At 39.4% G+C, this 17417-nt stretch overlaps 1 protein-coding gene across 3 annotated transcripts; it reads left to right on the top strand.

Moving 5' to 3' along the window:
• Positions 1–682: 682 nt before the first annotated feature.
• Positions 683–2825, top strand: LOC111899869 (zinc finger protein JACKDAW). Of its 3 annotated transcripts, none has more exons than XM_023895751.3 (3): positions 683–1148; positions 1234–1621; positions 1712–2825. In XM_023895751.3, exons 1-3 carry the CDS (start codon positions 1022–1024, stop codon positions 2553–2555), a joined length of 1359 nt encoding a protein of 452 aa, XP_023751519.1. In that variant the 5' UTR covers positions 683–1021; the 3' UTR covers positions 2556–2825. The 3 variants fall into 3 exon arrangements, with proteins under 3 accessions (XP_023751519.1, XP_023751518.1, XP_023751517.1); XM_023895750.3 differs by having other exon boundaries at positions 1228–1621; XM_023895749.3 differs by having other exon boundaries at positions 1222–1621.
• Positions 2826–17417: the final 14592 nt, after the last annotated feature.

Below are 17417 nucleotides of genomic sequence, written 5' to 3'. Positions count from 1 at the left end.
TTTGATATTGAAGATGATGATGGAGTTACTGTAGAACAAATTGACATGGATTCCATTAGATGAAGATTAGAAAGTGATTGAAGTTTGGATTTTGATACATTTCATGGTATTTTAATGTTGATCTTGGGAACTTTGTTTTTTTTTTTTTTAAATCGGAATCAAGATGTGGTGAATTATTTTTATGATATATTGTATGTTTGATATTTTTATTTAATGTTACAGAACACACTTATTATTATTGATAATTTTGTTTCGTAGTTTGTTTTTGTATTTTTTTTATTATTTTTTAATATACAATACAATAATGATGTAATCTGATTCGTCCGGTTTGTTGGACCGATCGAACCGGTTGCACCAGTCGACCGTCAAACAAATATGGTGGCTGGTTTCAAAACATTGTTGTATACATTATATTGTGTTTTTTATCGATTTATATAAAAAAAATGTAAATAAAATTAGTTTTAAGTAAAAGTCAAAAGTTACTCACGGAGAAGGTATCAATTATGCACAGATATGTGGTCCACTTGAGTCTACGCCTGACCGACTTTACATACAGCCCGTGTGACATAATTCTCTCTCTCTCTCTCTCTCTCTCTCTCTCTCTCTCTCTCTCTCTCTCTCTCTCTCTCTCTCTCTCTCTCTCTCTCTCTCTCTCTCTCTCTCTCTCTCTCTCTCTCTCTCTCTCTCTCTCTCTCTCTCTCTCTCTCTCTCTTCGTATTTGAGTGTGTGTGTTTACTGTGTGAAAAATATTCTCTCCTCAATCGGGTAACCATCGTCTGTGAACTACTGTTACCAAGATTCAAGGAAAACCAGATATTCATGTGAATTCAACGGAATAAAAGTTGAAACTTTAGCAATAATTCATGAACTACCGGGTTGTTTTTCTTGGGTTTCGTCATCTTTGAAGAACATTTGATGAATCACATGGTCATACATCATCACCGTCTTCATCCATCCGTTTATCTATTTTTAGTAGCTTCTGTTCTTCTTATCAACTTATAAATCAGTTTGGCGACAAAAAATGATGTCTGGTGATGGGTTCTCATCGTCTCCTTCTCTCACAGCTTTCATCCATGACCCCATCACAAACCCTAACCCTAATTCGTCAAGTTCAGCCAAACGAAAACGTAATCTGCCTGGTAACCCAGGTAAACCTCGCCAGCTTACAATCCGATTTCTTTCATGTTGAATTATTTGTTTTTTGCTTAATTGAGTTTATAGATCCAGATGCAGAAGTGATAGCGTTGTCACCCAAGTCTCTAATGGCGACGAATCGATTCGTGTGTGAGATATGCAGCAAAGGCTTTCAGAGAGATCAGAATTTGCAGCTTCATAGACGAGGACACAACCTGCCTTGGAAGCTTAAGCAAAGAAACAAACAAGAAGTTGTGAGGAAGAAGGTTTACATATGCCCAGAAAAAAGCTGTGTTCATCATGACCCTTCTCGAGCTCTCGGCGACCTCACCGGAGTTAAGAAGCATTTCAGCCGGAAACACGGCGAAAGGAAGTGGAAGTGTGAAAAGTGCTCAAAGAAGTACGCAGTTCAGTCTGATTGGAAGGCTCATAGCAAGATTTGTGGTACAAGAGAGTACAAGTGTGATTGCGGGACACTCTTTTCCAGGTATATATTTTCGAGTTTAAACAGTTATTAGATTCAGTTAGTATTCGAAAAAGACAATCTGAATCTGTATATCTCAATAAACAACAACAGGAAAGACAGCTTCATAACGCATAGAGCATTTTGTGATGCTTTAACGGAAGAAAACTCAAAAACAGCGTCTTTTCCGGTGGTTCAAACCTCCACGAATCTCAATTTCCAAAGCGATTTGATGATGATGAGCGACGGTGATCGGATAGGGAATCCACGGTTTCCGGGGATGTTCGGCGGGTTACAAAAAAGTACGGACGGGAACGGGATAAGACCCCGATTACCTAGTTGGTTACACCACCATAACAATAATAATATGAATCACCACGAAAACCCGACAACCAACTCATCTTTTTTGGGGTCATCGAGCTCGAATAACAACCATGGCGGGATCGGGATATTATCATCAGAAATGATGCAGTGGCTGAGTAGAAGCCATGATTCAGTTGAAACTTTTACACAACTACCACAGGGATTATCCTTGAAAGAGGAGGAAGACAACAACAAAGGGGAAATGCAGCTGAATCCTTTGTATAGTACTTACGATGGTTGTCCTAACATGCCACCGCCCCCGCCTCATATGTCCGCCACCGCCCTTTTACAGAAGGCGTCTCAAATGGGGTCCACAAGAAGCTGTAACAACTCCGGCGGTTTTGGGCTGATGGGCACAAGCGAACTCTCCGGGTTTATTTCTTCAAACCAAAACAGAAACAATGGCGGTGATCATAACATGAATGATGGGATGATGAACGGCGACGGACTGATGATGATGATGATGATGGCGGAAGTGAAGCAAAACTCCGGTGAGGGAAATTTGACCAGGGATTTTCTTGGTATGGAACAAGAGCTAATCAACTTCAGTTGTTCGATGAACGATCCAAGCATAGGATTCAGTGGAAGTCAATGAGAGTTAATGGTTTGGTCATGAATCATGATAAAGTCATAAAGTACGTTCTGATCACCATGTTAAAAAACTTCAGTGAAAGCTAGACTCTATATGTATTTTGGAATATGATAAAAGCGAGAGACACAGACAAAATCCTATGAATTGTTAGGGTGAAGGGAACATGACAAAATCTATCTTGGTTATGTCATGTCTGATCTGATACGATCGTTTTTTCATGTACACTTTCATGACAATCCATTTCTTCAGAAGAAAGGTGGCAATAATGTGGTAGCTGCAAGGCTTTATCATGGTAACTTATGTAACATCGGCCTCATTAATTTTATTTGCGAAAACTTTTTTAACCATGAAAATTCATTCATTTTTAACACAATTCTGAATTTCCACTCACATATTCCCCCTTTTTTTTCCATCAAAAACTCAAAAATATCAGAGTACATTTTCCGTAAATTAATTAACCGCTCCTAATCTGGGTTTTGCATGTAATTAAACCTTTACCAACCCACCCACCCATCAATCAATTTTCTCATATACCTAGAGCTATCAAGGGCATACACGTAAATATTTCACTATGTTTGGTTGGAATATTATGCGTATACACAAATATTGTGAAATAATATATAGGGAATTGAAATAAAATAACGATAAGAGATATATGACAATATCATAGAATATTAGGTTGGAATATTATTTGTATACATAAATATTTCGATAGAATATATAGGAATTATTTGAAATAATGTCGTCTTTTATTCTTAGTTATTATTTAAAAAGAAAAAAAAATGACAAAAATAGGAATCGTGAATAGTCAATATAAGAGGCTAATATATGTCTTTTTAAAATAAGACCCCATAGATTATTAAAATATAATGAGTGACAAAACATAGGGAATAACATGAAATGCCGAGATTTTAAACATGTCTGGTGTTTAATATAAAAGTAATAGCAAAATCGTTGTTTTATAGAGTGGATTTTTGGTAGATATTATATTTATTGGAAAGACAACACGTTATAAATTACTATCTCAAACAGTTGAAAAGGTTTATCATTATAAAATTAATATTATTAAATTATAATATCTAAGCTTGTGTTTGGTTCTCGTTTTTTCTTCTAGTGGATTATACACAAAATCGCAAAAATGTTTAACAAACAATGATTTAGATCAAAGAATGTCTAATTGTGCATCAAACGGTTTGATTTTGGATATTCTTATTACCATCACCTACAACGTCCATACCAATGAACCACTAGAATCATCGTCACTTATCACTTTTCCGATAAGCTGCATGGGTATTTCAAGGTCGCAGATTTTGGGTTGGATTCGGATGTCGATACAAAAAAATAGATTGAAGATGTAACACTCAAAAATCACAATAATTTAAAATTTTCAAAAATCAACCACTCATCATCATTGTTTACAAAAATAGTCATAATTTCAAAAGTGTTATTTTAAATTAGAGTTTTCCCCAAGACTCAGATACATAAAACAGAAAGTTGTGTACGATCACGCTTTCGCCTTCCTATGATCCTCAGAAGTACCTGAAACCATAAACTAAAATTGTAAGCCAAAGTTTAGTGAGTTCCCCCAAAGTTCCACCACATAAACATATAATCAGACACATAATAGGTCTACAACCTCCTGGTTGGATTACCCATGGCTTATAACCTTTCGGTTGGAATGCCCCGACCTACAACCTTTTTGTTGGCTTGCTGAAGGGTCTAATTAGTGGTTTGATCTAGACTTTCTATGTAATAGGTTCTTTTGAGTCAATTTATAGTTTGTGGTAGATTATATGTAGTTTACGGCCGTAAACCCAAGGCCGGCCCTGGTCCAGTATATATAGAGGTGTGCTAGGTCTTTTGTCAGTTGTTGATGCCTTAAAGTTCACGGCTGTTGTAACCACAAGTTGTATCAGACGTTGTTCCTAATAGAAAAGCGTGTGCAAGCTTGTTTATTCTCAATTCTACTTGTTCTTTATTGTTAACTGATTGTGTTTGCTATTTGATCACTGGTAAGATCCGTTTCAAGACCTTACAATTGGTATCAGAGCAAAACCAGCGTCAAAAGCATCTTACAATCGAATTTTTGACCGTGTTCTTATTTGTTTGCGACTGGAATTGGTGTTTCCTGCGAAAGGGTTTCAAGCTTCATTCAAAACTGCGTTTTTCTCAAGTTTCTGGGAGATTATGACCATTGCTTACGACCGTAAACTTAGATTACGGTCGCAAACTCTAATCAGTTCTTGAACCGTGAACTTGGTTCTTGGGCTGTGAATAAGGATTTTTCATCAACCGGAAACTTAGATTCTTGGACCGTGAACTTAGACCGTAAACACCTTACGACCGTAAACTCCGGACCGTGAACAGAGTTTACGGCCGTAAACTCTTCTTTGACCGTGAACATAGTTTACGGTCGCAAACCTAATTGGACTGTGAACTTGTTTGTGACCAGAAACTTAATTTATTCTTAAATAATTTAATTTCTATTTAATATTAATTTAATATTAATGGATTCTCAAAGTCAAACACACCGCCACGAGTTGGATTCTGTAATGGGCACAACCACTCGAATTCCAAGACTGTTGTCCGCTGAAGGTTTCCCTAAATGGAAGCACATGATTGAAAAGTACATCAAGATGAAGGACTTCAAAATCTGGAGAAGCATCATAAAAGATCCTGTCAGAATAATCACCATTGTTGCAGGGCAAGTGGTTGACAAGAAGATTGAGAATTACACAGATGAAGACTTCGAGAAGGTTGAAGAGCAAGAAAGGGCTTTGGCCACTTTGACCATGGCTCTATCTCCAGACATAGCTCAAGGTTTTAGGGAGTACACCTCTGCTAAGGCTTTGTGGGAAGCACTAATCGAGGTTTATGAAGGGAATGAAGATATGAAGGAGAGTCGCTAAGATATGCTACGACAACGGTTCAACATGTTCACTCTTGAAGCATAGCTGTAGCGATTTACATTTCTTACCACTGAAATGACTGTAGCCAGGATCTTTTACACCAAGTCTGAGATAAACAAGAAGCTACTGAATGCTCTCCCAAAGTCTTGGGACATGAATGTAGCTGTTATAAAGAAGACTAAGGATCTAAGCCGACTCTCTCTTGCTTAAGTGATGGCAGTCATCAAGGCCTGTGATATTGATGACAAGTAGTGGGAGATAAACCATGTGAATTCATACTCAGATGCGAACCTTGGGATCTCTTCTAACAATGCTCTTTCATCTCTCACTTTTTCTTCTGCAGGTCAACCCTTTGCTGCTCAACAAGCTCAGGTTCAGTCTTTCTCCACTCCATCAGCTTCTTCTCTTACTGCTGCATCAGCCATGCCTCTCTCTCAGAACCAATCGTTCGTGGCTGCTCAAGCTGCTTCTTCCTCCAATGTAGCTTCCTCTTCAAAAGGAAAGGTGGGTGATGAAAATCTCGCTCTTGCTACAGGGCTTGTCAACTGCTACAATGGGCTTGTCAACTGGAGATCTTCCGCCCCAATTGTCATTTGCCGATCTCGATCAGATTCACCCTAAAGATGTAGAAGAGATGGATATCACATGGCAAATTGCCATGGCAGTTTTCAGGGCGAAATAGTTTGCCAAGAAGACCGGAAAGAACAATTGGGGGATGAGTGCTGACAAGAAGGTTGGGTTCAGCAAGGGAAAACTATGTTGTTTCAACTGCCACGAGCCAGGACATTTTGCTCATGAGTGTCCACAACCAGATAGAAGATTGAATAATGACCAGACAATGGTTGTAGTTAGAAACAATCGAATCGGTGCTCAGGTCAATAGCGGGAAGGCCATGGTTGCGCAATCGTTTGGATGGGAGGATCAGATGCAGGCTCTGAACATATTTGGACCTGAAAATGCCCATTTGGCACAGGTTGGTGATGATGCTCCGGCAGAGATTGTTGCAGCTGAAGATCAAATGATGGAGCTACAGTCTGCGTTGATGGTATCTTCTTCTCATGAACCAAATAAAAACGAGGTAAGTCTACCCTCATGCTCTCAAGCTTGTATTGATTATGTTAAAATTCTTCATGAGGAAATTGAGACACTAAGTAGAGAAGTAAAGAACCTTACAATTCTTCGTGAACATAATGACTTACTCAAAAGGGAAGTAGAGGATCTTAGGTATGAAGTTTACCAACTTAGAAAAGGACAAAAACCTCTTAAGGCCCAGTTAGAATCTAAAATAAAGGACTTTAGGATACTTCAGGAAGACTATAGTAATAAATGCAAAAATTATGACTACCTAAAGAAACAGAACGCTGAACTAGTGGCTGAAATTGAGTCATTAAAGGGCAAATTTGAAACTGCTGATTTTGATTTTAGAAAATATGATGTATCGAGTGAGGTAGTTGCCAATATGATAGACCACTGCATGAAATTTAAACGAAATTAGTCAAAGGGTCTAGGGTATAATCAAGTGCCTCCTCCTTTCAATCATTCATATTAGTTTCAACCCTTGTCCAAATGAAGAGATTGCCAATGAACCATTCATGGTTTATGGCAAGCCATCTGGTTTTGTTTCGGGAGGATTTATTAATGTTGAAAGTACTAGCATTTCTACTTCTCCTGCAGATCAATCATTGGATCAGTCAAAGCACGAAGTTGAAGAATCTATTTCTGAAAATAAAAGTGAGTCTGAACCTGAAGTTTTAGTTTTAAATAAAGATAATAATTTTTCTGATGTTGCAAGTGACAATGTTTTTTGTGATGTTTCTACGTCTTCTGATACTGTTTTGAATGGTTTTAAAGTTTCTGATACTGTTTTGAATGGTTTTAAAGTTTCTGATACTGTTTTGAATGGTTTTAAAGTTTGTGATGATAATATTGAAAACCCACAAGTTTCACAAGCTTCTCCATCTAATGTACTCTCACTTGTCTCACAACCTAATTCTTGTTCTTGTTCATGTGAGAGAAGCAAGGGTGTTAGTATGGAAAACAAATCTGATCAATGTAGCACAAGTTATAACAATAACAAACAGATTTGTTTCGATTGTGGTATTGGTGCTCATATAGCTAGAAATTGTCCTAATCACATGTTTGTACATTTTGAGTCGCCAAGAGGAGAGAACGAATTCAGAGGAAGGTCTTTAACTAGAAAGTTATCTAGAAATCGTTCTCAGAATGATGATTGGAAGGATGATCGGAGTAGAAAACGGGCCGATTTCGTCAAGAAGCAGCAATGGGTCTTCAACCAATTCTGGTGGAAAACCCAAGTACTTCAAGCAAACTGACAAAAATCCGATTTCAAAACCACCCGGGACTGTTAGAAAACCTAATTATCAATGGTTGCCCAAATTAGCCTCCAATCCATCATCTGTGTCCTCTAAAAAGTCATTAAATGATAATAGATCTGAAAAGGCATCGGGACAACCCAAGAAAATAATGACCTGGGTTCCCAAATCTAAATAAACCCACACATTTTGCAGGGACAGTTGCGGGGGAATGTCGTCAGACCTTGGTTTGTCGACAGCGGCTGCTCCCGACAAATGACAGGAGATATTGCCCAACTGCACAACATTCAATCTTTTAATGGGGGATATATCTCTTTTGTGGGTGGAGAAGGTGGAAAAATCACTCAAAAGGGAACCGTCACAAATGGGGTGTTAAGCTTCGAGAATGTCAACTTTGCTCCCGAATTGAAGCATAGTTTGTTGAGTGTATCTCAGATATGCGACAAAGGCTATTCTACACATTTCACCGAAAAGGAATGTATAATTCTCAAGCCAGGATTTGTCATCCCAGAAGAGTGGATTCTTGTGAAGTATAAAAGGGATAGGAATGCTTACATCATAGATATGAATAGCAATCTTCCAAAACAAGTTACTTGCCTCTTTTCAAAGATCTCCGAACAAAATGCAATGTTATGGCACCGAAGACTCGGTCATGCTAACGCCAAATACTTGAATCGTCTTGCAAAGAATGAGATGGTTCGTGGTTTTCCTGTCAAGGACTTTATCACGTTTGAGAAGTATGTGTCACGTGCCCAAGGTAAGCATCATAGAAAACCACACCTACCAAAACAGGTCAACTCAATTAGTCAGGTGATTTAATTGCAGCATATGGATCTGTTTGGACCAGTAAACGTTCTTAGCATTAACAGAAATTCCTATTGGCTGGTTGTGATTGATGATTTCTCTCATTTTACGTGGGTTTTCTTTCTATCCAACAAAGCTGGAGTTGCTGATCTAATTAAGAAATTCATTGTGTTGATTGAGAACCAAACTAATAACCGGGTGAAGGCGCTTCGTACCAACAACGAAACAGAGTTCAAGAATTCTGTACTCGATCATTTTTGCACAGAAAAGGGTATTATGCGTCAATACAGCTCCGCTCACACACCCCAACAAAATGGTGTTGCTAAGAGGAGAAACAGAACTTTAAAAGATGCTGCAAGGACGATGCTGTATGATTCCAAACTACCAGTTTTCTTTTGGGCCGAGGCGATAAATGTTGCTTGCTATGTTTAGAATTGAGTGTTGATCAACAAAGCTCTAATAAAGACCCCGTATGAGATTATGTATGGTTACAAGCCTTCAGTCAGTCATTTCCGTGTATTTGGTTGCCATTGCACCCTTCTTCACTTAGAGACCAACCCGAAGTTTAATGCCAAAACCGATGATTGTTACTTCGTAGGGTATGCTGCTCGCACCGCTTATAGGGTCTATAATAAGAAGACAAAATAAGTTGTAGAATCTTATGACGTGTGCTGGTTCGAAGAAAATGAGATGGATACTCGAGTAGGTTCGGATTGGTTGTTTGATTACACATCTATGTTCAAATCCATAAATGTGTATTCAGGTAGCTCATCTTGATCTGTCTCCGGTTCGAAGAATGTTTCTGAAGACGAAGATGAAGAAGTTGTCTACATACCTCCAACGGTATCCTCTTCACAACCTGAGGGGGAGACTCATGCTTCGCCTGAGGGGGAGTCCTTCGCTTTACCTGAGGGGGAGTCATCTGTACACCCTGATAGTCCAAAATCTCCAGTTCAGAATGATACTCCTGATGCTGAAACAACACCACTCACTCCTATAGAAAGAGAGTTCATGTCCAAAGATACTTCCGCTGCTACTTCAACTTTTATGGAGCTACTCTTTCCTAAAGACTTTTCAAACGAGTTTGTGGCAGAGTCGTCTGGTGCGGCTCAATCAGAAAATGAGGGAGGTGTCAATATTCACAATCTTCCTGTCTCGCTTAATGATATCAGCTAGGAAGTACCCTCAAGGATTCAACGTGATCATCCGATCGACAACATCATTGGTCAGCTGGGCGACGATGTTAAAACCAGAAGTCAGAGTGGAGATGTCAATACATGTCTTTACTCTTGCTTCATATCTCAAATAGAGCCCAAGAATGTTGAAATGGGTTTGAATGAGCCCAGTTGGGTAGATGCAATGCATGAAGAATTACATCAATTTGAGAAACTCGGGGTTTGGAAGTTGGTTGAGTTGCCAAAGGGCAAAAAGTCTCTTGACACACGATGGGTCTATCGAAACAAGCAGGATGATTCAGGGGTCATAGTGCGAAATAAAGCTAGATTGGTGGTTCACGGGTTTCGACAAGTAGAGGGTCTTGATTACACTGAAGTTTATGCTCCAGTGGCTTGCTTGGAGGCTATTCGTATCTTCCTTGCATATGCCTCTTACATGAACTTCACCGTTTACCAAATGGACGTCAAGACTGCCTTCTTGTATAGCAAGGTGAAGGAAGAAATCTACGTTGATCAACCCCCTAGGTTCGTTGACTCGAAGTTTCCTAATCATGTCTACAAGTTAGACAAGGCATTGTATGGGTTACATCAAGCTCCTCGAGCGTGGTATGTGACTCTAACAAAGCATCTGCTCGAGCATGGTTACTCTCATGGCACTATCGATCAAACTTTGTTCATCAAGCATGTTGGTAGTGATCAGATTCTAGTTCAAATCTATGTTGACGACATTATCTTTGGGTCGACCAGTCCGCAGCTTTGCAAGGAATTCGAAGGTGTTATGAAAAAGAGGTTCGAAATGAGTTCGTTGGGGGAAATGACCATGTTTTTGGGGCTTCAGGTCAAACAAAATTCAACCGGAATCCTGCTACATCAAGTCAAGTATGTGGAAGATATTCTTGAGAAGTTCGGGTTTCACGACGCCAAATCTGCATCGACGCCAATGGCTGAAAGACCTCTTCTGACTCCAGATCCTGATGGCGAATCCATAGATCAGACACACTACAGATCGATGATCGGATCGTTGATGTATCTTACTGCAAGCCGACCTGACATCATGTTTGCAGTTTGTCAATGCACACGTTATCAGGCTAATCCTAAACTTTCACATCTTATTGTTGTCAAAAGATTTTTTCGATATATCAAAGGTAGCCCAAAATTGGGTCTTTGGTATCCAAAGAATTCTGAATTTGATTTATATTGTTTTGTTGACAGTAATTATGGAGGCTGTGAGCTTGACAGGAAATCTACTTCAGGAGGGTGTCAATATCTTGGTGACAAACTAGTGTCGTGGTAGTGCAAGAAGCAACACACCGTCTCAACCTCAACAGCGGAGGCAGAATACATTGTTGCATATGCCTGTTGTTCTCAAGTTATCTGGATCCAACATCAGCTGTTGGACTATGGTTTGAATTACTTAGAAACCCCCATTTAATGTGATAATGAGGCCGCAATTCAAATTGCCAAAAATCCAGTCCAACATTCTAAAACCAAGCACATCGATATTAAAATTCATTTCATCAGAGACTGTTATGAACGTTCACTAATCCGGCTGGAACAGGTTCCCACTGCTAATAATGTAGCAGATCTGTTCACTAAGCCTTTTAACAAAGCTTGTTTCGATGTGCTTGTGGGATTTCTGAAAATGATTCGTTTTGAGGATTAAGTTTTTCTGTTTCATTTTTATTTTAATTCTTCTTAATTTTTAAATTTGTTTTTTGTTTCTGTAGGCAGGTTAATTTAAATTTGCACATTTTATTATCTTTTACTTTTATTCTCACCCATGCACAAATTTAGGGGGAGAAATAATCAACAAATCCAAAAACAATAAAAATTTCAAAAATCCAAAAACAATAAAAAATACAGAAAATTAAAAATATTGCTGATAGTCTTGTTTGCAGGTGTTGTGACGGGAAATGAAATTAGCAAGCGATAACGGGCAATCTGAATATGCGTAACGTACCTAAGTTGAATTGTCAACGCTCTGTGCTCGATGCGCTGGTAGGCACGAAAGATTTTAATTGGACTTGACTAGGAAGAGTTAAAACTTAAGTAATTCAAGGACTTGACAAACATTGACCTAATTAGATCCGTTTAGCCTGACAATATGACGCTCAGATAGGTTGAGCAGGGAGATATACACGGGAATCTATTGGTCACACTAAAGAACCCGTATCTAGAACTGTGGATTCACTTTTCCTCGATGTGCGGATTCTATCCTTAATTCCGGTTTTGATGGGGTGACTGGAGAATTCCGATAAACTAGGTCTTTAGAAGGTTATTTTCTTTCTGTCTGTTAGTCATATGTTGCCTCCTCTGCGTGATCGAGAGATCCGACCTGGACTGTAACATATGCAATTCTATCTCTTTGCATCTTCTCTCTATGCAATTCTTTCTATCTGTTAGCCATATACTGTCTCCTTTGCGTGACTCAAAATCCGACCTAGTAGACAGTATATGCACCATTCTCTTCTCAATACCTCTAAAAACTTCAGTTAGTCATATGTTTCATCCTTTGCGTGATTGGAAGAGATCCGATCTGGATGTACAACATATGCATTTTAAATCTATCTTCTCTCTTAATAATTGTCTACTCACCAGGTGTAAGGAGTATTCTGAAAGTCCTTGATGGCTGGAGCATATCAGGAAGCGGGAAACACGTTCTAGTACAATTAAAAATGAACACATACAGATTGTCTGTAGATCTCGCTGCTCAATTTAGGGGGACAACAATATCCCTAGTTGTCATCAGCTAAATGTTCCCTAAGAAATTTACTTAAAGTAAGGGCTAAAAATGTCATGTTATTGGTAAATTGTCCAAAATTATGTCACAAATGTTTCATGTTTAAGTGGACCACAATACTGGCGATCGATCAGACGAAGACGTGAAAATAAGGGTACCGACAAGTGGAATAAGGTTGTCCAACAACTTTAATCCCAACGTCACAAATTTATTCTCAGTAATTAAATTTTTTAAGTTGTATATTTTATTTGGTGTTATTTCTATTTATTTTTATTTTTATTAACTGTTAAAATCTATTAATTATTTTTAGTTTTAAATTTTGCAAATTAATTTTATCTTATTTTATTTTGTTTTTAATTTTAGTTTTAATTTTGATCCTCAAAAAGTTTTTGTTTTTTGAAAATTTTGAAAAATATTGGACTGTATTGGACTGTACCTTACACTTGTGGCCATCATGTAAAGGGAATCAAGGTATAAAAGGTGTTTACAACCGGAATCCTTCTCACTTCTTTGATTCCGGCCGCAAACCCTCCCACCCTCTCTCTCTCTCTCTCTCCTCGAAAAAAATCTTGATTTTTGCGAAATTACTCCGATAGCTTTTAATGTATCATGTTTTCGACGAGGAATATGCATTTCTTTCAGTGATTAACCGTGTTTTGAGCCTGAAATCGACGAAAAACAATGTGTCGGAGTTTACGGCCCAAGCTTACGGCCGTAAGGAGTTTACGGCCGTAAACTCAGTTTGCGGCCACAGGTTTGCGATCACGAGTTTACGGCCGTAAACTCCCATTGACCGTAAACTAGTCGTTGACCGTAAACTCCCCAATAATCATGTCATTTAATTTTTAAATTAATAATTCAATTTTGGGCTCAAAATTAAATTATTTAAAACATTATTTGATTAAGTTTCTCTCTTGTCTTACTTGGTATGTTTTAGTGTAGATAAAATGGCAGCTTTAAAATTTGCAGATATGCACAACCTGGCTATGGTTCTCGCTGATCCTCCGTTGGCCCATGAGGACTTCAAGTCGATGATTCACGGATTACGAGAATGCTGTCTGGCCTCTGCGATCACTATGAACACGGTTGTCTACCAGAAAACCATTCGGGAATTCTGGCAGACTGCCAAAATGACAAAGGACGATAATTGAGTTGTCACGGTGGATGCGATCGTTCAGGGATGCAAGACTGTTATCGATGATACCTTTGTGAGAGAGACTCTGCTGATCAACAACCTTCCGATCTTTCCCACAGAGATTGGTATTAGTGATGCTCAAATAATATTAAGGAAGATAGGGTACGAGGGTGATTCTCCACCAACAATGAAGAAACTTTTGCCGCCCTATTGGAGATTTCTAGCCCACGTGTTTGTGAGTTGCATCTCCGGCAGAAGGTCCGGTGGTGATGAGATATCCCTGAGAAACACTGGCGCTATTGTTTCTCTCGCTGCGGGGATCGACTTCAACTTTTCTAGGTTTATCCTGGACGAGTTTGTGGTCAACATTAATGCCACTACTCGGGATACTTTCCTAATGTACCCTCGGTTCGTTCAAATCTTCATCAATAAGCAATTTCCCAATTTGGTAAAGGATGGAGAAACACTCTATATGAAGTCTTTGGCCCCCCACGCCATTGGGATCATTAAACAAAACCGCAAGGGGAAGGTGGTCTTTCAGGGGTTGTATCCATTGGTCAAGTTCGGACGATTTGCTGAACCGAATGAAGCCACCGAGTCACATGGATCTTCGGACAAGATTTCATCGGAGCATACTTCATCGGAAAAGGTGATCTCAGAAGGTGATGTGATCACCGTGTCGGATCAAGAAGGAGAAGAGACTGTTGCTCCTGCTATGTCAGTGGCAGAGGAGCATGACCTACAAAATGTCCAAGTCGAAGGAGATTATAATGAAGGGTCTCCTAAGGACACTGATGAGCCTAATCAATTTGAAGACCTCGATCTCACAGGTTTCGACAGAGATGAGATTCCTACCAATTTTGGAACTAATGATGATTTTCTGTCAAACGTCAACCTCAACTCGCTGCTAGATAATCTCAGTGATGTTGCTCACACAGCAACGGAGAGTAGGGATTTGGAAGACGCTCTCGAATAAACCCCTATTACTACAGAACAAGTGGTTGTCTCTTTAATTCCAATGGTGACAGTGTCAGGGATTCCTCCCCTTGATATTGCTTCACCTACATCTGAGCCACTTCAGGGTGATTTCTCAACAGACCAGACTTCGCAGCCTCCGTCAAAAAGAATACGACGAGATCCTAGGTCCGGGCATCTGGATGCTAGTTTGTCTCAGGGCTTGTCGTTCACTCCAACTACCACTCCTACTATTGTATCTACAAAAACTTTTCATGAAGGCCCTAGCACATTCTTTGAAGCTGGTGGTTCCTCTATTCCATCAGGATTCTCTCCTCCAAGAACTGATCTTGGTGCAGCCTCTGTGCGTTTGGCCCAACATCTTGCTCAAGAAAAAGTTGTTGCACCTTCTTCTAAGGGCAAAGGAATTGCTTTTAGTGAAGGTCAGCCAAGAGAAGATAACTCCGTGATCGATGAACTCCAGAAAAGAGTGAGTGTGCTGGATCAGAAAAACATTGAGCTGAGCATTCGTGTTGAAGATCTCTTGAGTGAGAATATGAATTTGAAGATTCAAGTTTTTGATCTTCAAGAAGATAAAGCAATCAAGTCCAGGCAAATCTCTGAGCTCCAAGATCATTTCAATCTTTTGACCTCCATCTACTTTAATCTCAAGAAGAAGCTTGAAGAAAATTTTGGTGATAAGTATAAGACATCCGCAGATGAGCATAGAATCGATCCTCACTCTCAAGCTCATCCTATTGCAGTGCCAACTGCTCAGACTTCTCGAGTGGTAAATCGTTTTGAAGAATAGCCTGCTCATGCTCCACATATTTCAGAGATTATTCGAGATAAACAAGAGAAAGCTGCCAAGAAGGGACAAATCTTGTTGAAGAGGAGTTCCAACAAGAATGCACCAGGAAATCAATCCACAATCACTGTTACGGATTTCGAAGCCGTAAGGTTGAAAGACACGTATGGTGATCGGTCAGGTATCATATCTTGGGGTTTTCATGATCCCCTGAAAATGTGGATTGTTACCAGAAAGAGCGGCAATACGGAGCTCTACAAGGATTGTCATGATTTTAACTCTGGGACCAGGGTGGATCTTTCATAGCTATCTCAATCTCCATTCTCAAACCCGAAGGATAATCAGCAAGCAACTAACTTCAAGCACTTTTTGGAATATCAAGTAAAGAAGGGTTTTACGGCTATCAAGACTGTTGAATCTGTGATAATGGATCATCCTGACGTCATTGATCCCAAAACTGGTAATCCACTCCAGGTGGAGATGTGGCCTGCTACAAATCAGGTCAAACAAATTCTCGTGCTTCAAGATTACCCGGATGGATCCTTAAGCTCTATGCTTTACTAGGTATTTAACGAAACCACAACATCTGCTGTCATCAAACTTAAGGACGGGTGCATTCGTTTGTATGACAGAAGGGATTTGTTCCAGTTTAGAAAATGGGACATTCATCATTTGAGCCATTTTCAGATTCAGGTTGCTGAGGATATATTTGAGTCTGCCGCGAAAGAATACACCACTACGGTTGCTGAGATTATAAACAAGAGGATGTGGAATGGAGCTATGGGGTTGGATGATGTGATGATCGTGGACAAAGATTGACTTCAAGCTAGCACCAAACCAAGGGGGAGATTGAAGGTTCTAATTAGTGGTTTGGTCTAGGCTTTCTATGTAATAGGTTCTTTTGAGTCAATTTATAGCTTGTGGTAGATTGTATGTAGTTTACGACCAACATGAGTTTACGGCCGTAAACCCAAGGCCGGCCCAGGTCCAGTATATATAGAGGTGTGCTAGGTCTTTTGTCAGTTGTTGATGCCTCAGAGTTCACGGCTGTTGTAACCACAAGTTGTACCAGACGTTGTTCCTAATAGAAAAGCGTGTGCAAGCTTGTTCATTCTCAATTCTACTTGTTCTTTATAGTTAACTGATTGTGTTTGCTATTTGATCACTAGTAAGATCCGTTTCAGGACCTTACACTTGCCCAATACATAATAGGTCCACAACCTCCTAGTTGGATTATCCATGGCCTACAACCTTTTGGTTGGAATGCCGCAGTCTGTTGACTTACTGCACAAAGCAGTACAGTCTCAACCCCACCATATCATGTCGATACATACATAACAAATAACACATATATCCATTAACAGATAATCATATAACCAATTAACATACTAACAGATAAATCTACATATCACTACCTTATAGCAACATCCTATATAGTAGGATAAATAACTAAAGGTCTAACATTGGTGCCTTCGACCCACAAGAACAGTGAGGAAACTCACCTCACATACTGACAAATAGCTGAACAATACACTACTCCAAATACCGACTCTATAGGTCACCTACTCAACAGATAGAGACAAAGGCTTAACGATAGCTCAAAATACCCAAAATACTCTTAATTCAAACTTGGTCAACCCTGGTTAAAGTCAAAGTCAATGGGTCAAGGAGTCAACTTGGTTCACTCAGCCGAGTACGTAGGGCGTACTTAGCTCTTATGTTGGGTGTACTCGGGCTTTTACTGGATTCGGGAGTTTGACCATGTACGTGCGGCGTACGCTGGGGTACGCACGACGTACGCACAAAATCTTCTTTCCTCGATAAGAGCTTAATGTATTAAGCTCTCTCGTCAATATTTCAGATCCAATGCCAAAATACCACTAAGAGTCATAAAGTTTCCAACTTTATGACTTTGCATGCCCATTAAGTGCTTAATACACAAAATCCCAACTTCTTAATACCTTAAGACCTTCTACAGTATGTATGGTGAAAAACTAAGTATCAAAA

The sequence above is a fragment of the Lactuca sativa genome, chromosome 2 (assembly GCF_002870075.4).
Source record: "Lactuca sativa cultivar Salinas chromosome 2, Lsat_Salinas_v11, whole genome shotgun sequence".
Taxonomy (NCBI): Eukaryota; Viridiplantae; Streptophyta; class Magnoliopsida; order Asterales; family Asteraceae; genus Lactuca; species Lactuca sativa.
The sequence above is the reverse complement of the archived record's forward strand: the minus strand, read 5'-3'. Positions and strand labels throughout refer to the sequence as shown.

What these genes read in the sequence shown, in the direction of transcription:
- LOC111899869 (XM_023895749.3), top strand. Translation starts at nt 1,022, where the DNA reads ATGATGTCTGGTGATGGGTTCTCATCGTCTCCTTCTCTCACAGCTTTC. An exon ending in TAATCTGCCTGGTAACCCAG is followed by an intron (nt 1,149 to 1,221) that starts GTAAACCTCGCC and finishes TTGAGTTTATAG; the next exon opens with ATCCAGATGCAGAAGTGATA. An exon ending in TGCGGGACACTCTTTTCCAG is followed by an intron (nt 1,622 to 1,711) that starts GTATATATTTTC and finishes AAACAACAACAG; the next exon opens with GAAAGACAGCTTCATAACGC.